The sequence below is a fragment of the Heteronotia binoei genome, chromosome 5 (genome assembly GCF_032191835.1).
Source record: "Heteronotia binoei isolate CCM8104 ecotype False Entrance Well chromosome 5, APGP_CSIRO_Hbin_v1, whole genome shotgun sequence".
Taxonomy (NCBI): domain Eukaryota; kingdom Metazoa; phylum Chordata; class Lepidosauria; order Squamata; family Gekkonidae; genus Heteronotia; species Heteronotia binoei.
In genome coordinates this window covers 112393388-112418374 of record NC_083227.1, presented here as the reverse complement: position 1 = coordinate 112418374, position 24987 = coordinate 112393388, and the positions used below count along the sequence as shown (strand labels likewise).

The 24987-nt window shown below is 42.2% G+C and overlaps 1 protein-coding gene across 1 annotated transcript in view; it reads left to right on the top strand.

Moving 5' to 3' along the window:
• Positions 1 to 24460, top strand: part of DAG1 (dystroglycan 1) — a 102600-nt gene extending 78140 nt beyond the window's left edge. The window contains exon 3 of the mRNA XM_060240102.1: positions 19414 to 24460. Coding sequence (XP_060096085.1) covers positions 19414 to 21804 — 2391 coding nt within the window. The 3' untranslated portion in view covers positions 21805 to 24460. The remainder of the gene's footprint in view (positions 1 to 19413) is intronic.
• Positions 24461 to 24987: the final 527 nt, after the last annotated feature.

Genomic DNA, 24987 nt, shown 5'->3' with positions numbered 1-24987 from the left:
AAATATATAGGAGATGCAATCGGATATGTGAGTTCCAGGCCATAAATGGCTTTGAAGGTAAGAACTTAGTGCCATATGAATTTAATCAAGAAACATGTAGACAGCCAATGAAACTGTTTTAAGGTTGGCAAAACATGTTTGTTCTGATGCCCCTGCCAGGAGGCAAGCCACCATGTTATACAGCAAATGAAGTTTCCAAAGCATACAGCCCAGAGTCAAGGAGTCACCAAGATGGCATAGGTGCTGACACTTCTGGCCTTAAATGGGCAAGCTCTCTAAAAGGAAAAGCAACAGACCTGAAGCCATGACCATTTCTGGCCTGCTGGAAAGTGTTGCAGTGTCCAGAAGAAGTTCAGCCATTAAGTAGCTCATGTGGGTGGATTTTATAGTTGTCTGGGACAGTAAGACAAAGTAGACAGTTACACCAATTATTGTAGATGGCAGCAGGAAGAACATGGAATAAGGTACAGGACAGTTTCCCAGAGATGTAAAGAATCAGGGAGCACTTGGTGGTGCCAACACTACTCCCTTTCCCCTCTTTTTAATGGAAGCACCATTTGTATCTGTCTCAACCTTGGTTAATTGCACTGGCATTGTGGGGGACTACAAAATACAAAGGGTTAGTGAAGAGACTGAACTGGTGTTGCTCAAAACAGATAAACCAATGTAATTTAGAAGAGAAGGCAGTCTCATCCTATGATGTTGTGCCTGTTTAAAGGCACCTGGGTGTGCTAGTCAGTGCCCTGAAGTCTAAATGCCTTGGTTGCCATGCCTCTGACACTGGCTGGCCACAAGGAGGATCTCCCTTGCACTGACTCTGCTGTATTTTAAAGTAGACCTCTTAACTTGATGAAGCTTCAATAAACCATTTTTGTGCATGAGCTACTTCAGTATTCTGTACTCAAGCTATTGCTTTGGTAGCCACATTGTTTGCATAGTACATTCGTAGAAAGCCCAATGGGTGTTGCCTTACAGCACGAAGGTCAAGAGAAAGTGATAGCTACTGATAGCTGCTAGTAGCGTGCAAGAATCTGTTTGTGAGCTCTTAAGTGGTTCCCAAGCTGTGTGGTTTTTAAAAATAAATAAATAAATAAATGGAAGATCTTCAGGTTTACTCACTAAGATGCTCTTCAGATGGAGGAAGCTAAAAGAAAATGAGAGGTGTTTGTCTCAGGCAGCTACAGAACATTCAGAGGTTCCTGCAAAGCAAAACTCTAAATGTTGATATGGTAAGATCAAGAAAGCATCCATATATACAAGCCTGATCTTCTGGGTAGCCCTTTTCCCCAGGAAGTAAATTGTTCCTTCTCTTAACTTTCTATTTGTATGTGATCTGAATTGCTTTATGAAGAATTCATAAAACTCCAAAAATTAGGAGGGCTGTTATGAGCTGATTAGTTATGGCTTTGTAATCTTCATAATACAGGCCATTTTATCTTATTAAGTAACTGGGATAAATAGCTTCCATAATCATAGTTTTGCTTTTTAAACTAAGCTTTCACTTTGAAGGCTCCAGGGGCAACAAATTTCTTTGGCTATTTCATCAGCCTCATTCCCAAATATATGCCTTAGTTGCTGGTTTAGAGTTGTTTAATTCTAGCAATCTGTGACCTGCCAGCAGCTTTCTGTTGAGATTTTAGTGCCAGATAGTCATAGTCCAAAACATGCTTCATCTGTACTGTCAGTATTTTTTTTTTAAGTTTTGACATGCTTCAGATTACTTTTGGTAGTCTGTAATACATTCAGATTTCTCTTGGCTTGTTTTTCAGATTTTTGTGTTAGAAATCTCAGCATCAGAAATGGACTTGTTTCAGCTTTGTAAGCAAGTCTGTAGAAATTACCCACTCACAACAATTTTCTTGTAGCTTGTCTCTTCAGATATAGCTAAGTAAAGCAAATCAGTTGGCACTTTGAGATGAAGTTTATTTTAGCGTAAGCTTTCATGAGTCAGACCTTGCTACTCCAGATGCATAATATGAAATGAAAAATTCACACCAGTCTTTGTAATCACAATCACAGTGTGAGGTGGGAGGGGAGGCAGAGTTGTGGCACAAAGTTTTGTAGCAGGTCATTCCCAATGAGGCCATGTGCAAGGCACAGGAACAGACGTGGTTATATTTAATGCTGAGAGACGTCACATATTTCAGCCTCTCATGGGGTTCAAAATAGCAAGAATCCACTTAAAGACTATCAAAATTTGTGCCAGGGTATGAGCTATCTTCTGAAGAAGTGAGCAGTGACTCAGGAAAGCTCATTCCCTGCCATAAATGTTATTAGTCTGTAGGGCGCTACTGGGCTCTTGCTCTTTTCTGCTGCTACAAACAGACTAACATGGCTACTCATCTTGACCTGTCTTCATGGGGTTCAGTTGCTGAGAGATAAAGTTGCAGAGAGATCAGGCAAAAGTCTGCAAAACAAGTCCTTTCCAAGGAAATACAGTGTGATACAGTATAATAGTATGATTTCAACAGGTAGAAGAACCTATTAACATCTGCTGACTGTTAACAGGTACAGTGAGTTACTAAGCCCACATCTCTGTATAGGCCCAGATGTGAGTTGGTATTTCATCTTTTGATGATATCTCATTCAGCTGTTGGCAACTGAATCCCATGAGAAGCTTGGAACCCTTGACCTCTCTCATTGTTAAGTGTAATAAACATGATTGTTAGCCGCCCTGAGTCCGCTTACAGAGAGGGCGGGTTATAAATTAAAGGTAATAATAATGATGATAATAATGTCTGTTTCAGTCCTTTGCACAGGGACTCATTCAGAAAGATTTACTTCAGTGAAGAAATGAGTTCTGACTCCCAGAAGTTTATGCTGTGAAATAAACTTGATTAGTCTTAAAGATGACATGATTTCTTTTTTATGTTCTACAGTAAACTTACTCTTTCGCACATATAACTATGTTAGCCCTTTTCATAGTGGCCTGAAAAGAATAGAAAACAAGCCACTCATTTTTTTTTTTGCAGAAGACATCATGCCTTACAGAAAGCCATGTGAGCATCTAGAAATCTGTATTATTCTGGTACTAGGCTCACCAGTGCCACTACAAATTAAAAATGGCTTCTTCTCCTTGAACGTACTTTTAAAGATGTCATTAGCCTTTCTGCCAGAATGGGTGCTGTAAAATTTAGGGGAGCAATAATAATCTAGCAAATAATTACCGTACCTTCCTCCCTTGTCATGCTGCTGATGAAAATCCCACAGAGATTATTCAGCCTTCTGCAGAGCAAACTATCCACCTAATAAACTCCCAGACCCAGCCCTGCTTTGGCAAGGTAAGGAACTGATACCCAGTTAAAAAAAGAAGCAATTAGTGGATAAGTTGGTGATGATGAGTTCTGTTGAACATTATTGGGCAGACTTCTGACTTCTGTACTGAAAAACAGACCAGCCTTTTACAGCTGGTATTTCTTTGGGAGTAGAGTGATGGGCCAATTGGGACCTACCTCAAAAGCTACAGCCAGCCTTAAAGGTCCATTTAGAGGCTCCATGACTTGTAGGAAAACGGAAGTGTGGAGTTCTACTGGAGTTAGATTCCTAAGCCATTTATATTTTTGACATGTTCAGTATACAGGTTGAAGGATGCTAGCTAGCTGACGTAGAGATGGCACTGAACTGCCCAGAGCAAAACCAAATCCCATTCATTTAATAGGTTCCACTTTGCTTATGACTTCATTTAAATGGTGTTTCTGTGACTGATAAACCAGTTGGCAATAAATCTGAACAAAGCTGCTTTGGGGGCTCAAACAAGACTTCTTTTCACAAGGCCAATAACTGTTACCATCTGCTGGCAAGGCTTTTATTTAACAGGTTTATTCTTATCAGATATTAAGGCGATTTCATCCACAAACAGGATCTGATGAGTTTCATTTGCAGAAACCAAACAGGCTCATTATCTGCTGTTAGTAAAGTCACATGTGCAGGACCTTAGTCTGTCCCTATTACTGCTAGTAGTTCTGCATTCAGAAGTGGAGTAGTCATTTATGTTGTTTTTTTCTTCTTTTGGGCTTCTGTTAAGGAGATTAACCCATGTATTTCTAACTGAACATGAACTCAAGATTAGGGTCAACATAGTGCAAAGAGCACTTTCTGTGAAAGCTTCAGGCTAATGCAGTGGGAGCAGTTGGCAGGCTGCCTGTTAACTAATGGATTTAGAGTTTTGCGTGCCTGGGTCTGTGGGAACCTGATGCTGCCTGTCACATGCTGCAGTGGTTCAGTAACACCTGTGGGCTCTTGGGGATCTGATCACAGAGGCCCCTGGAAAGGAACTCTTGAACCTTTGTCCAAAGCCTTGCATGCTGTCTATGGTGCAGAGGCTTGGCCTTTTAACTTTCATTAACAAGCTCCAAACTTGAAAAGATTATTCAGATTATAGACCAACTTCTTGGGTTGAAAATTCCTAATCTCAACAGTGCTGTTTAGGAATGACTTCCTCCAGCACTTGTGAGTTTAAAGGAGAGTGGTAACCAGTGAATAACAGCATATGGTAGTGCGTGGCCTGGATGAAGGTCACAGCATGAACCCTGGTGCCAACTCAGGCAAAAAGGGTATCTGCTGACTATAAAAAAACAGTAGCAAGTGATGATTTGTAGGGAGCCTTGATCATCAATAAGCACCTAGTATCTGGTACAAATGTTGTCTGATAGATTTTTGTTCCTCTGGCTTTTTGCATATGAAAAGGTTATATAAAAACAAGAGCTACTGTTCAAAGTTTGATGTCCTGTTTAGGACTTCTAACAAAAATGGATAGCTGGGTGCAAGCAACAGGCTCATCCAAGAACACATCATCCAGCTAGAATAGACTAAATGAATTGTTTTTTTCTTCCAGACTGGCAGCTTTTGCCAATGAAAGGAGCATTTCATTGGACATTCAGTGTTTCACAGTAACCACCCAGTGAAATTAATGCATGCCCTCTTGCTGTGCAAGAGAAGAAATCTTTGTCCTCTGAAGAGCTTCTTTATGGGTACATCTGGAAATGAAGGCGTTACAGTGGGAGTTACAGGATGGTATTAGCTGGAACATCTGTTCAGACCTTTACTGATCTCTGAACAATACCGTCAATCACAGAGTGTATATAATAGACTCAAAGGCAAGTATCTTGGGCAACCTTTTGTCAGTTCCACATCTGCAAAATGGGTCTGGCCAAGAATCTAATATGTGCAACAGAGGTCCTCAGGGTGCTGCTTGTGCTGGCTTCCATCCTCTTAGAGCAGGGGTGTCAAAAATGCGACCTGGTGGCCGGGGCTCCTATTAGGCCCTCAAGCAAGTCTGCTTCCTTCTCCCTCTCTCTTGTGTCCTTCAATGTGATAGCTTGCTTTGCCAGGCTTGCTCAAGCACACAGGAGCTACAGAGCAAACCCTCTATTTTCTCCATTGACTGAGGCTTCTCACTTGGGGGTGGGGGTGAGCTTGCTTTGCCAGGCTCTCTCAATTGCACAGCAGAGCTACTGAGCCAAGCCTCTCTTTTTTCTATTGGCTGAGGTTCCTCTCCCTCCTCATCACCTGAGGAGGGAGGGAAAGAGCCAACGCTTCCCTTGCACAGTTGCCTTGATCCCACAGGAGAGATACAAAGAAAGCATCTTTTTTTTTTTTGTTATAGCACTTCTGTGTCCTCTATAAAGTTTGTATCTCCACTTCCTGGCATTACTTTTATGACACACATAGCCTTTGCCAACAAGGTTTCATTTATGTCAGATCTGGCCCTCCTAACAAATCAGTTTGACACCCCTGTCTTAGAGCTCTTGATGAAGCTGAGTGTGTTGATTTTTTTTTTTTTTTAAAAAAAGCTGTCTCTTATATGTTTGAACACTCAAGGCTTGGTGCACTAGCCTTTTAAAGTTTGTAAGCTTTTTGGCTGCCCCTTATATCTTTTTATCCTTTAATTGTAAAATACCTAGTTGTAGGTATTACATAAATGAATAATTAGTATTCCAGTGTGAACATCATTGCTCCCTCTAGTGGATGCAATGGGTATCTGGAGGTTAGATTGAGTATGTATTGAATTCTTGGGTGGTCCCAAAATAAAGGAGATTTATTGAGTAAATAAGATCATGGACTTTGGAATCTTCAGGAAAATATAAAAAACAATTTACTTCTGTATTTTGGTTTTGCCTTTATTTTGCAAGACTCAATCCTTAGAATATCTTTCCCGCTTAAATTTCTGACTGTTTGACTCATGCTTAAAACTCTTTGGTCAATAGAGCCCAGCTGTGGCTCATGGTTTCCAGATAGTACTGAAATGTAAGAGAATTAGTTTTTTGAAAAAATGCAGGGACATTCTTGTTCTCTAAATAAGGAACTGGAATTCACTAGGAGAAAGGCCCGTTGTGAAGAAAAATGCAACTGGCTCTAGAAAGAGGCTCTGGGTCTGCCACCCTTGCTGTCTTCCCACCCAATTGAAGGCATTTACTCCCCCTCTCCTCAAGGGGATCTGATCTCTGGAAAGGGGGCAGCCTGTTTATCTGTTGCTGTGGAACTGGCCCTTCCCTGTTGTGAATGAACATTCCTTTTGTGTCAGTTGAAGAGAAGGAGCTGCTACTGTTTTTTCTCATGAACAAGTCTATCACAATTTACTGCTTGCTTTGCAGCAATATTGTTGTGCGGGGGGTGGGAGAGGGGGTGGACTGTCCTGGACTTCCTACAACAGGCCCTGAGGAGTGGCAGTAGTGATCAACAAGCCCCCTGGAGAACCTGTTAGCAGAGAACTGTCTCCCACAAAGGTCAGTGGCCTTCTGGTGGAGTTCTTGCCTGATGGGTCCAGCAGGGGGGAGCAGAATCAGCCAATGGCACACCAGAGACAGAGTGCAAGCCAATGCTGCGTAAGCCACACCAACCAATGAAAATCCCCAGATTTGTCACCGCAATAGGGCTTTTATTTATGACTAGCAGTAAAGCCCTTTGTAGGAAGAAATACAACGGGCCCTAGAAAAAAATATTCGGGAGGGGGGTGATAAATGTGTAGGTGGCAAGAAGGAGGGAAGATAGACAGAAGAAAGAGAGAAAGAAAGAGAAAGAAAGAATGGTAGGGAAAAGATGGAGAGAAAAGAGTGAAAGGCCCTCTCTCCATTCAGCTTTGCTCCAGATCTACTGAGCACTGAATCCACCTGCTACAAACTCATATTCAAAATGCTTCTACATTTAAAACTATGCTCCTCATCTTTTATGGAGGTTTACTTTGATATTTGAAAAGAAGGAAGGCCGAGGCAAGAATTCCTGTCCCCCGCGTGGCAGTGCACACATTGCTGCCGTGCACCGCCTCTTTCACCTGCCTGGGATCCTGGCAGGTCCAGTGCTAGGGCCTCTGCCACTTGGAGGCTGCCTTCCTTTGCTACCACCTCTTTCACCTGCCCGGGACCCTGGCAGGTCCAGTGCTAGGGCCTCGGGCACCCCAGGCCAGCACCTGTCCTGTGCCCCCCAACTGCCTGCCCTGCCACCACGCCCCTGCCCATGGGGAGAGCAGATGCAGCAGTGTGGAAGGAGGGTTGGACAGGCTCTGGCGGAGCCGGGCCTGCTCAGAGCACCTCTGAGAATGCACTGCGGAAGGTTCTCCGAGTCATACTCAGAGAAGCCGTGCTGATGCCCCACATGACTGCATTCACCTTGAAGGCAACAGCAGCCAGGTGGGGCACATTCTCTTCTGAGTTGGGCCTCTGTTGCAAGGGAAGGCCAGCTCAGAGAAGCTGCACCAATGCCTCACCCGGATGCCTTTGCCTTGAAGGTGACAGCAGCCGGGCAGGGCACATAAATTTGATAAATAGATAAATAAACTCCAGGATGAAATTGTTTTCGTTGCTTTTTAAAAAAAAATAAATGTAGAAGTCTTAAGAAATTGCAAAGCAAGACAGAAGTGACAGCGATATGCAATGTAAACAATTACTTTTAAATACATAGAGACAGGAAGATAGAATGAAAGAAAAAGACAGACAGAGAAAGAATGAGAGGAATGAATGAAGTGAGAGTTATGTTAAAGTTTGGAAGAAAGGAATAAAATAAAGGGGAAGGGAGGGAGACAGAGAAGTGACAGGAAGACAGGCAAGCAGGCAGGCAGCTATTAGAAGCCTGCCTTTCACCCCCTCCTTCTTGTAGGTGGGGGGGAGCAAAAGGGAGCCTTCAAATGGCTCCCTGCCTCTTAAAGCAAGCAGCCTACTGTAGCCTAATTTGAATAGAAAGAGTGAAGACTATTTGCAGGTGGAAAGGGAGCTTGAGTTTAGAGAATATAGAGTATAGAGATCCTGTTTATCTGCTTCTGAACTGCCCCTCCCCCTCGTTGTGTTGGAACATTCCTTTTCTGTTGAAGAGATTTAACTGTTTTCTGTCAGGGTTAGCTTCCATGTATATAGCTATTAAATGGATTTCAGAGCAAGTATGTGTGACACACAATATTAGTTCACACTGAATTCAACCACAGACTGTGCTGTAAGTGAAGAGGTGGCATACTGCCACATGAGGAGGATTTTCTGGCATATTTATAAATATAAATACCTCACCTCCCAAACAGTAAGGGTGGGGGGAGTGTACTGGGCAAGTGCAGCTTTGGCAGGCAGTGTTCGCTGGAGGTGGCAAAACGGTCGCAGCATTGTTTTGGGGCAGGGAGATGGACTGGGGACTGGGGAAAGACAGTAGTAATCAGTAAGACTCTAGGAGAATCTCTCAGCAGACAACTGTCTTCGTCAGAAGTCAGACGCTGACTGATGGGGTTCTGACTTGACAGGGCCAGCAGTAAGCGGGTCACAGCGAAGCTACCCAATGACAGCAGGGAGTCGTGATAGACAGAGTGCAAGGCCACTCCTGTGGTAGCCACAACTTCCAATAAAAATTGAGGTTCGAGCCACCTGTAAGACTTTTATTGTATCCACGATGATGATTGCTATAAAACATAGTAATGGCTAGTGGCCTAGATTGCTTTTTAAAGAAGAATTAGATTTTCTGTCTGCCATGGTAGCAAAAATAAACTTCTAAAGATGTCTAGGACAAACTGAATAAATATCTGCATCTCACCCTACTCTCAGGGTTAGGTTAGCCACTTTGGGAAACAGAGTGCCAGACTGCATGAGTCTCAGATCTTAGCATAAAATCTGGCTTGCCTGATATTCAATATAGTGAACTCAGGAGGTTCTGCCAAAATGTATAATCCTCATTGGTGTGCCATGGCATGCATAAATCCCAAAGGTTTCAGCATTCACAGTCTTTTAATGGTGTCTGGATTTCTGCTGAATGTTGAACGCTTTAGTTCCCAGTGCTATTTACTATTAGGAGTCCAGGGGTGGGAACCATAATAGCTTTACCCTAACTTCTGCCATAATTGGTTTGAATCTGAAGTTCAAGAAGACAATGTGTGCTGGTATCGATGGTCATGCTAAAGTTAATATATTTGGTTTTTTTCATATTTACTTGCTTTTAGTGGGTTTAAGGGTCAGAGTAGAACAAATAACCAGAGGGGGGAGAGTCCATCTTTAGGAGAGGAGACACTGATCAGCCGTCCTTGGGTTGGATCCAGCAATCCGTGGGCACAAGGATTGCAGATCTTCCCTTGTTCATCTCCCATCATCAGTCCTTTCTAAACTTAGAAAAGTGGGGGCTTGGGGTTATGAGACCCTCATGGACATGGGCTGGGTAGCCACATGGATTGGGAAGCTGCTCTGAGAAAGGGGGGGGGGGCAAAATAGTCTTTTCAGCCTCATGTGCTCCATAGTCATGCTATGTACATTCAGCTACCTATAAATAGACATTTGTTTTCTAAACATGTGAATAGTCAGAGCAGATATATTTTAACATGCTTTATGCATTATACACCTGGGTTTACAAATACTTTTATTTAATGTTTAGCTTGATGCCAAATTCAGCAAAATTGGCTAGAATTCTGAGGAAGCTTATAAAATTGAAGTAACCAAGATGAGTTATATGTTTTCATTTCACCATTTAGACTAATATAAAAAATTGGAATTGGATTCCACAAATGTGTGGAAGCAAGTACTGTAGCTCTTTCCTGTAGTTTCCATGGGGTCTAATAAGCATGTGGGTCAAGGCTGCCAGGGGTGGCATTTCTTCTGTCAGCAGTACCATCTGATAGATAGGGCTGCTGGGGTGGGTGTCAGGTGCATAGCTCTACAAGGCTGTGAAGCTTCTTAATTGTCACCCCGCTTAATTGTCACACACACACACGATTTGGTAACAGCATCACGTACTGTCTAGGAAACCATCACTGAAAGTTAAGGTGGTTTCCTACTTCTCAAGTAATGAAGAGTGGCTTTTCAAAAGGGTGCACCTATTGGGTGTGTGCAAACATTTCTCTGTGCTTTAAGTCCTATGGCCTTGGTGTTGAGGGCAGGGTTATTTAAATGCCTATAAGTGAATATAAATAGTTTATAACTTCCATCAGCTACTGTAGTGGGGCATAAACAACTGAAAATATTCAGATTTTAAAATTGATTGAGGGGACATGAAATACAGTAGTAATCAATATGTCAAATGTGGGACTCATTAACTACATCTCCAAGAATTATCTGGAAGTCACTGCTTTGGGGAATGCATCAAAAAGAAGTTCTGCTGTTTCTACCAGACCCACCATTAAATGTGCATATCTAGCCATACCTTCATTGGATCCAAAACCTAACTGTTCAGTTTCAAATTGGCTAGATAAGAGCTTTAGAGGTGAGGCTCTTAACCTACTTGGCATGTGTCCTGTGCATCTAATTTCCTGTATTGTGCAGGGGGTTGACTAGATGACCTTGGAGATCCCTTCTGATTCTATAATTCTACTATTTATATATGTATAAATTCTCCTAGGGCATTGTCCTTAAATTCTGAGTACATGTTACTTTTCTGCTATGAATCATAAGAACAACACTATCCTCTGTGGAAGCTTCTTGGTGTGTGATTTGTAACTGAACCAACGTAATTTGGAAACAAAAACAGGCTTTCTTCTTTAAGTATCTGAGGGGATATTTCTGTCTTTTATGAAATGGCAGAGTTCAGAGATGGTGCTGATATTTTGTAGCCAGACACGGAAACCTTTCTCAAATTGAATTGCTTCAGGGCTTCGGATTTTATACAGTCTTAATAGGAGGTACCTGAATGCTGCAGCTTTTGCTGTTGTAAGGTGGTAATGCAACTCTCTTCTCCTGCCCCAAAGCCCTAAATGACCTATACGGTTATATTCCTGCTACTGGGTGTAGTGTCCTGCCCAACCACTTTGCTATTCTGCATGTTGGTGACTTCAGTTGATGGGAGTCTCAGAATAAGCCCCTCTCCTTGAATAAGGTTCCTCTTGCATTTTTACGTGCAAGCAGACCTTTAAATTAATAGAGAACTTGCAGAGAAGGTAAAGCTTGACCAGTGTATGCAGTGAGGTGGTTCTGTTTTTCTCCAGTCAGTTTCACAAACTAGTAGTAATACTGCCTGATTTTAATCAAACAACTCGAAAGAACCTGCAGTAACACATGTACAACATTTTTCTTTTTCTGGCAGAAATCAAGCTCTGAATTTTGAGACATTGCTTTTAAATTAGGCAATTCAACATTAATTCATATATTTTGCACATGCCAAAAGTTTCATTGTGCTGTGTAAGAGGATCATCTTTTTAGTAATCGAGTTGCCTCTTAAGTGAAGATTTACTATTTTATTTAGGGCAGTGGAGGCTTTTTTGTAATCGGGAGGAGGGATTGGGTGAGAGGTGAACAATTCAGCTACATAATAGCCATAGCTCATGGATGAAGAAAAGTGGGTGGAGAACTTGATGAATTCATAAGACATTTGAGGTTGCAGAAGCAGTATGGATTGTTTAAAAGCAAAAATGTTTACTGATGTCTTTTGTGGTGGATTTTCTTTTAGGGTTAGTGCTTTTCTACTTTTTAAATTAACCCCTTTTTACTTTCCAAATTTGTAAATAAAGAGTTTATGCAAAATGTCTCCAAGAGTCAAGGTTCTTGTTCTAGATGGACCTAGCCTTTAAAAATGTGCCATCATTGGAGCTAGGTATAAATGGATAGTAAAGCGTTCTTATTGTGGATTTGGAAACCTTGGTAGGCAGCAATACACCTAACTTCCAGCATTCTGCCTAGTTTTAGTACGCCTCCCTTACTTAGGTAGAACCTAATAAAAAGTGCACCTTCTGGTTAACATGGTGCCCAAAAGCACGTTGACTGCAGTATTTCAAACAAAATGATACCAAGCCTGGGGAAAATCACAGCAAGGTGGAGGAAAACATGGAAGGAAGATGATGTGTAGATGCTCCTGAAAACTATACAGTCATAAGGAAGTCAAGGCAGAGAAACATCTGTGTTGTACCTGTTCTAGATGGGGTTATGGGAACCCCCAGTTCAGGGGTGTCAAACGTGCGTCCTGGGGACCAAATCAGGCCCCTGGAAGGTTCCTATCAGACCAGCGAACAAGTCTTTCTTCTCCCTCTCTTGCTTCCTTCTGTGTCACAGCTTGCTTTGCCAGGCTTGCTTAATTGCACAGGAGCTATGGAACAAACCCTCTATTTTCTCCATTGGTTGAAGCTCCTCCCTTGGGAGGAAGGGGCAGAGGGACAGCTTGCTTTGCCATGCTCTTTCAATTGCACAGCAGAGCTACTGAATCAAGCCTCTTTTCCTTCTATTGGCTGAGGCTCCACCCCCTCCTCATCTCCTGGGGAGGGAGGGAAAGAGCCAGAGCTTCCTTTGCGTTTTTTTGTGTATTTTATAAAGTGTGTCTCTCTGCTACCCGGCATTACGTTTTAGAAAACACGCAGCCTGGCCAGACAAATAGCACCATGAAATATATTTTAATTGTTAATTTTTACTGTTTTAAATTGTAATTTTAAATTGTGTTTAATTGACTGTTAGCTGCACTGAGTTCACTTGCAGAGAAGGTGGGATAGAAAAGTATAAAATAATAAATAATAAGTTCTCATTTTCCTCATAGCAAATGAGTTCGACATCCCCACTCTAGTTGCTCTTTTGAAACAGTAAGCTAGGGGCATAGGCCCCTGAGCAGACTGAATTAGAGAGACTTTCAGTATATGTTATGTACAAACTGCCAATGCTTGTATTATTTTCTGTACACCAAAGCCCTGCTTTACTGTTGGGAGGTCAGTTGTTGCCATTTTGTCTACCACCAATATTTATTGTACTGATACTGATATGCCACAAGCAAGAATAGTTTGTAATAAAGAGATTTTTTTAGCAGAATGGACATGAAAAATAAAGGTATACTGGTAGTGACCCTGTTTTTAAATGCACACTTGAAGCCCTCATAGGTAAAGTTTAAAAACTTTCAAATAGTGAGTTAAAAACCTTCAGAATTTTTAAGAAGTCATGCTTTTGTGTCCTGTACCTGGATTTTTCTACTTGTCCCAAAATCAGAGCATGTCTCCATCCTACCCATCCATTTTGGTGCCATTTTAGGCTATCAGTGAAAGATAATGAGGTGTGGAATAAAGAACAAAGAATGTAGTTCTGATACACAATACAGTTCTGTTTCTTTGCAGGGCGGGGGGGAATATACAGGAATTTAAACAGGCGACGCCTGAGATATAACACAGCTTGCCTCTCACCTGTCAATTTTTGAGACCTTTGCTTCTTCAGGACCTGTCGTGATGTCATTTCTTTACTTCATTCATAATATGCCTTTCTTGTGGAGTCTTCAAATGGGTTATAGAATTAGAAGATAATACAGTTAAACAGTATAAGACATACAACAAAATGTGCAATACGAACTATAGATTGTTTTCTATATTATGGATAGTTTTAGGTAACTGCCTAAAATATCAAACAATAATTAGGATTCTTGATCAGAGCTGTTAGAGGTTTACTTTAACTAAGTTACCACTGTGCCATGTAAATATTAACAAGCATTTCAGATTTTGAGGGGTAAACTCTTAGCATAAAGGACCTAGGACTATTGGTTGTTAGGGGGAAAGAGTGCAGTAAGTTGAGGGGCCAATTTTTTAAAAAATGCTGACTTCCCAAAGGAAGTTGATGGTACATTACTTCCAAGTGGCTGGCAATAATAGGTAAAAGCAGGACATGATCCAGTCAACAGAAAGCACTTTTCAGTCCTGTTTATTTAAGTGACAGTGATTTTGTTTATCTCACTTGTTGAAATTAATCAGATGTATGATTATATTTTGGCTGAACTGTGCCCAGATTGGTATTCTAAATATACAAAATATACACACATGCTGGGCAGGGGATTCTGAATGTTAAAACAAATCTCAAAATTCCACTTGTGGATACCTTGTTTGCCATTTATTTTTTGCCTTGCCTGGTAAACATCCACTACTTGTGTAAATGTTTGAAGTTACATTCTAAAGATTTGTTGAAACCAGTTTTTATCACTTGTGGAGATTCATGTGCACTGAGCCCAGAATTTTCTCTGCTTTTTAAAAAATGATTTCTGTGTCATCTTTGTGTTGTAAAAACAAATGTTGTAAATAGTCTCTTCAGGACTTGGCATCTTTGTGGAATATTTTACTCTGCTGATAAACTTACAAATTCTCTCCATTTTATCTGTTATGTAGGAAGTTAACAAAGGTTGTAATTTGCTAAATGATAGAATATTCTCATTATTTAAGTTCATTCTTCATGTGACACATAAATTAATGTGACCTTTGTAATAATATGGTTACTGAGTTTTTTCCAAATGGGTTATTTTTCTTCTTCAGTCACTCACAGCCATACTTTACTAGTGGGCTTTGACTATATGGACTTTCGTTGGCAGGGTGATGTCTCTACTTTTTTATTATACTGCCTAGGTTTGCTATAGCTGTCCTCCCAAGGAGCAAACATATTTTAATTTCATGGCCACAGTCACCATCTGCAGTGATCTTGGATGCCAGGAATGTGAAGTCTGTCACTACTATGTCTTCCCCTTCTGTTTGCCAAGGAGTGATGAGGCCGGATGCCATGATCTTAAGTTTTTTTGATGTTGAGTTTCAAGCTTACTTTTGTGCTTTCCTCTATTTATTAAATATCCCCCCTGCAAGAGCTAAAACAGGATTTTTTTAAAATGTGGAATAATTTTCTGTATACCCACTGTGTTTTTCTCTTGTGTTTAGTTTTGTAAGGAAGCTTCACCCTTATTGGCATTCAGTCTCATGTGCATAATTGCAACTTGTTACCTGACTGACTTTTTGTCAAATGTGAAAATATGGATGAGTGCTGCAGAGCTGCAGAGAAATGAAAATGTTCTTATTGAGTAACCAGCTGTGATCTAGATAACAGTTGGAACTAGAGTTGCCAGTGGGCTTGCAATTTCATTTTATGGTTCAGTGTCAGTCATCCTATCTAAACAAAAGTCTAGTTTTATTAGAATAGCTCCAAAACCCATATGGTGTGAAAAGAGTGGAGTGACAGTAGCAGTGTAGTTAAGGTTAGCTTTCTGCAGCAATGTCCAGGCCTCTAGCAGTTGGGCAAGAGCTTGGCAAAATACTTCTTCTATCAGTGGGTGCAGTGTTACTATCACAAGAATTTTCTAACTGCTGGAGGCAGGGCCGGCTTCCCTGCTAGGCGGTTGCCTAGGGTGCCGGCAGGGCGGGGGTGGCAGATTCAGCCTTCCCCCCATGGCAAACACCTGCTTTACCCCCCTGCGCCTCCTCCTCCCTCCCCCACCCCATGTCAGTTTCAATGCCGGAACCGGCTCTAGCACCTGCTCCGGCTATCTGAAGTCTCCTCCCCCCTCGATCGCTCGATGGTAAAACCACGCCACGGGGCCGCACTCACAGTTTATCATGACCAGTGTCCTGAAAGGGTGGCCTCGCTGTTGCTGACTCCTCCCCTCCCCACTTCCTGGATGGGAGGACCTTTTCTATCCAGAAAGTGGGGAGGGGAGGAGTTAGCAACAGCGAGGCTGCCCTTTCAGGACACTGGTCCTGACAAACTGAGCGCGGCGCAGTTTTACCCATCAAGCGAGCGAGTGATTGGGGGGGGGGGGGCTTTAGATAACCGAAACCGGCACTAGAGCCAGATCCAGCATTGAAACTGACATGAGGTGGGGAAGACAGGAGGGAGGTGCGGGGGGCTCCAGGCAGCAAGTCTGCCTAGGGCACCATGGGGCATCGGGTCGCCCCTGACTGGAGGTATCTAATTCCTTTGTTACAAGGGTCAGATCTGGAGATAAATGTCACTTTGTTGGACGAGGTCATGTGTGCCATAAAATGCAACATGAGGTACCAGAGATACAAACTTTATAAAGATGGTTTCAGATGTTGAATGGCAATAGCAGGCAAATGTGATACGCAGAGAGGTAGTAGGCTTGGAGATACCATCATTGGTAATGAGACAGGAAATCTAGATCTCAATTTGGTCAAGGAGGATTCAGTCCAGGAGGATGCAAAGAATAAATGGACATAAGTCTGACATTAGAAACCACAACATTCAGTTAAGAGTAGCAGTGCTCTTACAAAAGAATTCCAAAAGATCAGAAAGAGAGACTGCTGAATTGCAATTAATAATAAAGCTCAAGACAATGCATCCTCCTGGGCTGAACTGAGAGCTAGTTTTCCTGTCTCATTATCAACATGTGCTATTATCATTTGGCATCTGAAATCACTTCGCTCTCCAAGATATAAGGACCAATCTAGGTGTTCTGATTTCTAATTAGGGCTTTTTTGAAAGAAAAGGAATCCAGATAGCAGAGAAATCCATTTGTTTTTTAAAAGAACAGCTTTTCAGAATAAGCCAAAATGTACATTGTGCTTGTTGGTGGAATCCACCCACCCTCCCTCATTTCCTGCAAAGTGTGCTTACACACAAAAGCTTATACCTGGAATAAAACATTGTAGGTCTTGAAGCTGTTTTCTCTCTCTTTCCTCACCAAAAGAGGAGGAACATCCCTGCAGAAGAAAGCAGAAGCTGTGTGTGTGCACGTGTGTGAGAGAGAATGAAAGGCCCTTTCTGCACTTTGTTTTTAATCCATGCTCACTGCAGTCTCCTCTAGGGAATTCTGCACTAAAATTTAATCCAGCCCTCTGTATATTCTGCCCCCCTCCCATTCTGCATTATATTACTTCCCATCAGTGGTCAGCCCAGTTTCACCCCACTATTGCCCTGGGGGGGGGGGTTGAATGCTGTTTTGCTGCAGACTTAATCACTTTGAATCTAATGCTGAAAAAACCTGGAGTGAATGTCAACTGCGAAAAGGGCCAAAGTTTGTATGTCTCCCACAGGAAGCAGCCATGGAGCTCAATTGTGTGCCTGGGGGCAGGGAGAGGGAGGCAGGAAGCAAAGAGCCACTGAGGGAGCGCGGGGGGGGGGGGGGAGAGAAAGCTACAGTGCTGCTGCAGCTGCCCTGCAAAAGGAAGCAAGAGAAGGAAGTTGCTGAGGAGATGGATTTGAGACCTGCACAGGCCAGATGTGGCCTGCGGACTGCATGTTTAACACCCCTGTTCTAACTGTTAGAGGTGTTATACATAAATGATAGAGTTGTTATATGTAAAGTTTGCTTGGATATATCCTGAGAGTGCATTCCTCCCCAAAATTCAGTAAGATGGATATGCATCTCCCAGTAGAATGTGAACTATATTATTGTGCATACAGTTTTGGAAGTGAGGAAGTGAAAGGGGAGGGGAGAATCAAGGGCAGAGAGTGAACCAAATGCAGGTATCTCTGTCTAGTCTTCCTCAGTGTATAGAAGTGTGATCTTTGCTTATTTTAAGTTTCCACTTGCTAAATTAAGCCACAGGATACTGAGTACACATTCATATTAGTCATTGGACTCTAATCATTGCCATCTTCCATGGAACAGTTACTTTGGGAAAGTATCTAATCAAATGTTTGGTTCTTGGCCACAAGTGGAGCCAACTATAATGGATCTTTAGCTGGTATAGGCAAGTTCGGCAAAGAAACACAATCCCTATGTTTCTTAATTTTTGGGGGGATGTGTGGTGCTTTGGACCTTGCATCAATAAAGTTGGTCAGACAGTACTTTTACTGGCTGTCATAAACAGCGCATGCAATCCTGAACGTCTCCCTGCATGTATGAATCCTTGGTGCTCACAGATAGTGCACAGCCGAATGGGAGTTCCTCACTCATCTTGATTAAAATAGTCAGGCATGCTGCAAATAAGACCATTTGAGTTCTGATTGCTGTGGCTACCTTACAGGAAAAGCAGAAGAAATCACAAGAGTCCTGTAGCACCTTAAAGACTAACAAAATTTATGACAGGATTTGAGCTTTTGTGAGTTACAGCATCTGAAGTGAGCAGTGACTGAGGAAAGCTCATACCCTACCACAAATTTTGTTAGTCTTTAAGGTGCTACTGGACTCTTGCTCTTTTTCTACTGCTATTGACAGACTGACAAAGCTACCCATCTTGACCTGTCTCCATGGAAGAGTAAAGTACATGACTTGAAAACCAGTTTTGTAATTTTTAAATAGTTCAGCATGAGTAGTGCAACTGATTTCTTCTGTGTTATTAGCAACAGAGGATAGGCCTTGTTTGATAAAGAGGACAGTTGGGCCAGGTATCCTTTTGTGACTGACATTTAAAGTATGCAGAGAACCCCCAGACAAGAATTAATAGGCTTTAGAGATGAGGGAAAATAGGAAAATTTTCACATAAATGTATGGATTAGGAGTGTTGGTATTCATTAAGCACCAAACATATTTGAAATGGCATCAGAATTTTTTTAAGTTCTCAGTCTGTAACTGGCCAATGTACTTTATTAAATTGCTCTTTTATTTTAGTTTCAAGATTCCCAACTTTGCTACCTTTTGCCCTATAATAGCTGAGGATTTGGTTAACTTATCTACCATCTCTTTCATGTTGCTCCTGTGTGTCCTGTCCATATCCATGGCTATAATGCAACAAGTAATTCTCATATTTCTCTAACTTGTTATTACTCTTGCACCAGGCTTCCTGGTGATCATGGGAAGCTATCCTTTAATAAAGAGTAACAGGTCCTCCAGGAGGATATCGTACAATGTACCTAGCCATGCACAAGTCTCTGAAGATTACTGTCCTGAAAAAAGGATATTTGCCTACCTTCACTCACGCACATTGCTATATGTATATCATTTGTAATACATAAATGACCTAAAAGAAAACATCACTTTCTGTTTAATAAATATTACTTGGAGATTATTTTTACTTGCCACAGTAACTAGTGTGTTACAAGCTTGTTTTAACCAATGAACTTGCAGTTGTCTTCAGCCTCCTTGTCCTTGCAAAATGAGCTCTTGATCTATTTTTATTATGTAGTTTATACCCTGCCCCTCCCACTGAAGCGGGCTCAGGGCAGCTTACAGAGTTTAAAATTCAGATAAATTAAAAATCAGTATTCATATTAAAACCAGAATAGAATTATCACTAATGCTTCTACTGTGGTAGACACACAATAGGGACTGCTTCTGCATAAACTTAGATTTTATCTTACTGATTTCTTAAAGAAGGGTTAATTTACTATGCCTGTCCTTTCTCTTTCATAGATCACTGAAGCTGGAAAAGAATCTTTGCCTTCTTGGCTGCATTGGGACCCAGACAGTAGCACCCTGGAAGGTCTCCCACTTGATACAGATAAGGGCATTCATTATATTTCAGTGAATGCAATGCAACTAGTATCTAATGGAAGCTACATACCCCAAACCACCAATGTCTTTTCAATTGAGGTTCATCCTGAAGATCACAACGAACCTCAGTCGGTACGGGTGACTTCACAAGATGTAAATGAAGCAGCACCGTTTGTGTGTAGCACAGAGGAACCAGTCACTATTTTGACTGTAATTTTGGATGCTGACTTAACAAAAATGACACCAAAGCAAAGGATTGAACTTTTAAATCGCATGAAAAGCTTCTCAGAAGTGGAACTTTTTAACATGAAATTAGTTCCTGTTGTAAATAATAGACTTTTTGACATGTCAGCATTTATGGCTGGACCAGGGAATGCAAAGAAGGTGGTGGAAAATGGAGCTTTACTCTCCTGGAAATTGGGCTGTTCCTTGAGCCAAAATAGCGTCCCAAACATAAGCAATGTTGAAACTCCAGCTAAAGAAGGTACAATGTCTGCCCATCTTGGCTATCCTGTAGTTGGCTGGCATATTGCTAACAAGAAACCTAATCTTCCAAAGAGAATTCGGCGGCAAATTAATGCTACACCAACACCCGTGACTGCTGTTGGACCACCAACAACTGGCCTCCAAGAGCCCCCAACTAGAATTATTCCAACACCCACTTCTCCAGCCATTGCACCTCCTACTGAAACAACAGCTCCTCCAGTGAGAGAACCTGTACCATTGCCTAAGAAACCCACAGTCACTATTAGAACAAGAGGTGCTATTGTTCAGACACCAACTCTTGGACCAATTCAGCCAACCAGAGTGGGAGAAGCAACTACTACTCTCCCTGGGCCAATTCAGCCAACTGTGCCAGGGTATGTGGAACCTACTGCTGTAGTTACCCCACCCACAACAAAGAAACCAAGAGGAACCACTCCAAAACCAGCCACACCATCAACCACTGATATTACAACACGAAAACCTCCTAAAAAAGGTCCCAAAACTCCTCGACCTTCAAAGACACCTGGGACTACTCGGTCGCCTCTCATTAAACAGGAAACAGCTTCACCACCAACTCGCATGCGCACTACTACCATTGGAACTCCCCGTGTGCCCAATGATCCACCTGTGCTAAAAAACCACATTGACAGAGTAGATGCATGGGTGGGCACTTACTTTGAGCTTAAAATACCTTCAGATACTTTCTATGACAAGGAAGATACCACCACTGATAAACTGCAGCTGACCATGAAGCTATTAGGTGAACAACCTCTGGAAGAAAATTCTTGGGTGCAATTCAATAGCACTAGTCAGCTAATGTATGGGCTGCCTAATCGCACCCATTCAGGCATTCATGAATATTTCATGCATGCCACTGACAAAGGTGGCCTTACAGCTGTGGATGCATTTGAAATATTTGTCCATGCACTTGAACTTGATGAGGTGCCTCCAGTTAAATTTAAGGCCAAATTCCACGGAGACCATAATACAGTTACTAATGACATTTATAAGAAAATTCTGTTGGTAAAGAAGCTGGCATTTGCACTCGGAGACAGAAACAGTAGTACTATTACCATAGACAACATCAGCAAAGGTTCTATTGTAGTTGAGTGGACAAACAATACTTTGCCTTTTGAACCATGCCCAAAAGAGAAAATTCGAGCCTTGAGCAAAAAAATTTCTGATGATTTTGGTATTCCAAGCCAAGCTTTCTCTAATGCCTTAGAACCAGAGTTTAGGCCCATCAACATTTCTGTTGTTGGTGCTGGCAGCTGCAGACACATTCAGTTTATTCCAGTAACTAAAGAAGGACCACCTACAACTGCACCGCCTACAGATGTGCTTCCTGGGCGAGATCCAGAAAAGACAAGTGAGGATGATGTATATCTACACACCGTAATCCCTGCAGTTGTGGTGGCAGCCATTCTGCTTATTGCTGGAATTATTGCTATGATTTGCTATCGCAAGAAGAGAAAAGGCAAACTAACCATAGAAGACCAGGCTACCTTTATCAAGAAGGGAGTACCAATAATCTTTGCAGATGAACTGGATGATTCTAAACCACCTCCTTCCTCCAGCATGCCATTGATCCTACAGGAAGAGAAAGCCCCTCTCCCACCCCCTGAGTACCCAAATCAGAACATGCCAGAGACCACACCACTCAACCAAGACACCATAGGGGAGTACACACCACTGCGGGATGAAGACCCTAATGCACCTCCCTATCAGCCTCCCCCACCCTTCACAGCACCCATGGAAGGTAAAGGTTCCCGCCCGAAGAACATGACCCCGTACAGGTCTCCACCCCCTTATGTCCCTCCTTAATGAACAAGAGATGCGTGTGGAGATAGGGCCTACAGTTCCACACCAGTGTTGTCTGTAAGGATCGTTGGCCTGCAAAACCATTGCCAACCAGAAAACCAACATCCAGAATCTCAAATGTTGCCCGGTCCCAGCAGGCCCTCTCCAAATGCATTTGCTACACCAGAGTGCTTGTGGAACTTTCGGGAGACTGGTTTTATTTTTGCCTAACAGCTTTTGTTTTGTTTATTCATAGAAAAAAAATCTTCTTGGCTCAAAAAGTATTTCTGACAGCAGGTGTCTCAAAGCATCAGTGAACTTGTGCAAAGGGAGACTGGCTGGACATGCAGGCAGCACTAGGGGTGGCACGCTGGGTCTCTGCTGTTTGCCTTTAAAACTAACTGTACTGTTTTTTCTATTCACGTGTGTCTAGCTACAGGGCATAACATGAAACATAGCCTAAGAATTAAATTCAGAGGACTTTCTTGAGGTCAACATTAAGTTTTTACATTTAATCGCTGTTACCTAAACTTGTATGTATAGATTTGGGGAAGGGGAGGGGAAGTGCTTTACTACAAATAAGCTCCTGGGGTGTTTCCAATGCCAGTCAGGCTGAGGGACCGTCTTTTTTTATCAAAGGAATCCTATTTTTTCACACGTTATACAAATCAGTCATCAGGTGGGGGTCTTTTTGCAAAAGGTAGAGAGAGAGAGGTCTTGTTGCTCTACCCTGCTGTTGCTGTACAGATGCCATGTTGACAGCCAAAGGTTTCTCAAAAAAGTTTAGGGAGCTCTTTGTAGTTATCAGAAGGCTTTGTCAAATCTCGCTATGTAGTGACATTGCTGCCTTTGGGAAACTGGAGGCCCAGCAGTGGTATCCTCAGGCTGCAAGGTTCATGGTGCTGTTGTGAGATTTTTCATCTGGAAGGCAAACTCTGGCTTTTGAAACACTCTTGAGATATTTTGGTGAAGATGCAATATTTTTACGTAGTGTAATGCAGTTTCCTCACATCAGAATTCCTCCTAGACCACAGTATTGGAACAGTTCCTCCTCCCCTGTCTCGTCTGGCTGTCCCATCCCACTCCCTCCCTGTTCTCTTCTGCACACACACAGACACAATAGTAGCTGTCTGGCGGTTGGGAAAATAAAAAGCGCCAGAAATAGTTCATAGTTAAAATCAGTGAACTCTCAGCTCTAATTTTTTACTAAATTTTTGATACAGCCTCAAATTGTTTTATTAAAAAATAATTAAAAACGGTAACGCTGCCAGCAGTTTGTATGAGCTTAGCTTCTTAGTATCAATTCAATGGGACTGACTGCTTTGCTCATTTTTGGATTTTATTTTGTTTTCCTTTTTGGTCTTTCATAGTCACTGTTTTAAATATTAGAATCATGTCTGAGTTTCTTGCCTTTTTGAAAAGTGAGCTTTCACATCTTTCTCCTGGGAAGTTAGAGCTGCCCTCAAGGTCACTCCCATGCATTTTTTTTCCTTAGACAAAGACATTTTAAGCACGGATTTTTTTTCCTTGTCCATTTGAGACTATTTTTGGTACATTAAGAGGGAGGACAAAACCCTTTGCAATAATGAGTCCATCCCCTGGCTGGGGGCTGGGCAGCCTCTGGCTGACTTTGCACACAAAGCAGACACTTTTTAAGCCATATTGACTGTTTTGCAAAGTATGTTTGTGTGCTGACATGGCCAGTTAACTAGTGGATGAATGGTTCAGATGACCTGCACGTCTGAACTTGCTGGGTGGCATTTCCCATCAAGCCTTTTTTAAAAAAACCTACTTGAACAGGATTTTACCTATCCACATCAAATGTTAGTTTGATTAAGGGCCCTTGTAGTTCTGCACTCTGCTTCTGCCCCCTGAGGTGGGCGGGGGGGGGGGGGGGGAGCGGGCGGTATGTGTTGAAGTGAGGATGGCTGTAAAGGAGCCTTCAGTTTTTTCCTGTGACTAGTTTGGTAGGCATACATTTGTCCTACAAAATTTTTTGTTTGTTTTTTGTTTTGTTTTTTTTGCAAAACCAAACTTCCTCTCTTCTGCCCTCCCCTCCCCTCACCCCCTCGACTGTTGCTGTATGTCTGAGATGAGGAGAGGCAATGTGGTCCAGTACTCACATAGGCGTGCTAGCTGAAGGGAAAGGGATCAAGTGGCGCTACTTTTAAACAGATGGTGGAAACCTGCTTGTAAGAGCCCTCCCCTTTCTCAGCCACTAGCCATGGCAGCACAGTGCCAAAACCTACACTGGCAGGCCTGCCTTTCAAATGTCTCCCAAGTTATCAATACACAGAGCCTCCTAAGCCCAAATGCTGCAAGTCAGAAGGGCCTTCCAAACAGTGCCGTTGTCCCTAGCAACTGATACCACTTTGTACTGGTCATGCGCAAGCACAAACAGTTTCAGGCCTGGGCCTACCTGTCACCATAGAAACTGGAGGCGAAGGGGCAGTGAACAGAATAATAACAATGGCATTCTCATCAGCCGCCTTCCCCCTAAGCACCAGTGCTGTTTATTTATGCCACTAGACACTGTAACAGTGGGAGAGAATCTTGTATTAAAAGTGTTCACCAACCACTGATGTGTTTTTATGTCCTTATATAATTATTTTAAAGATGTGTTTTCTGCATTCTGTAAAGAAGCATATCAACTAAATAAACCAGTGTACTTTACTACAAATGCAGAGGCTAGTGAGCTCTTCCATCTGATCCCACTGGGTTCCCTGTAAACAATGTTTCCCCACATTCTTACCCATGAGGGTACTGGGAGAGAAGCTGCAGACAGTGCATTAACAGACTCCTGGTGAGATTGAGACTGCTGTATTGAGTGGGGATGACTGCTCCTTGAAGCAGCTCCCCACTTTGTGGGAATGCTGGGAGTTTTGCTTACTGAAGATTTACAATTACAACCTTGAAGATGTGTGAAACAAAGCACAATGGTAGATCTGTTGCAGTGCTGCCGGCCTTAAATTCTCTCCAGTGTGAAAAGACATTCCTTTTTGCTTTCTTAAAGTGAAGTTGACGGACAGCACAGAGCTTGCATTACTGCAAGGAATTTCATTCTTTGAAGTGTCACACTAATAAAAATGCTGCTGGAGCCACAGCCTTCAAAGACATCAGGTGCCATTTGCCATAATTTGTTGCGTTTGTTTATGATAGTATAATACTTGCAGTCTGAAAAATGCTTCACAGCCATTCATCCTTGCA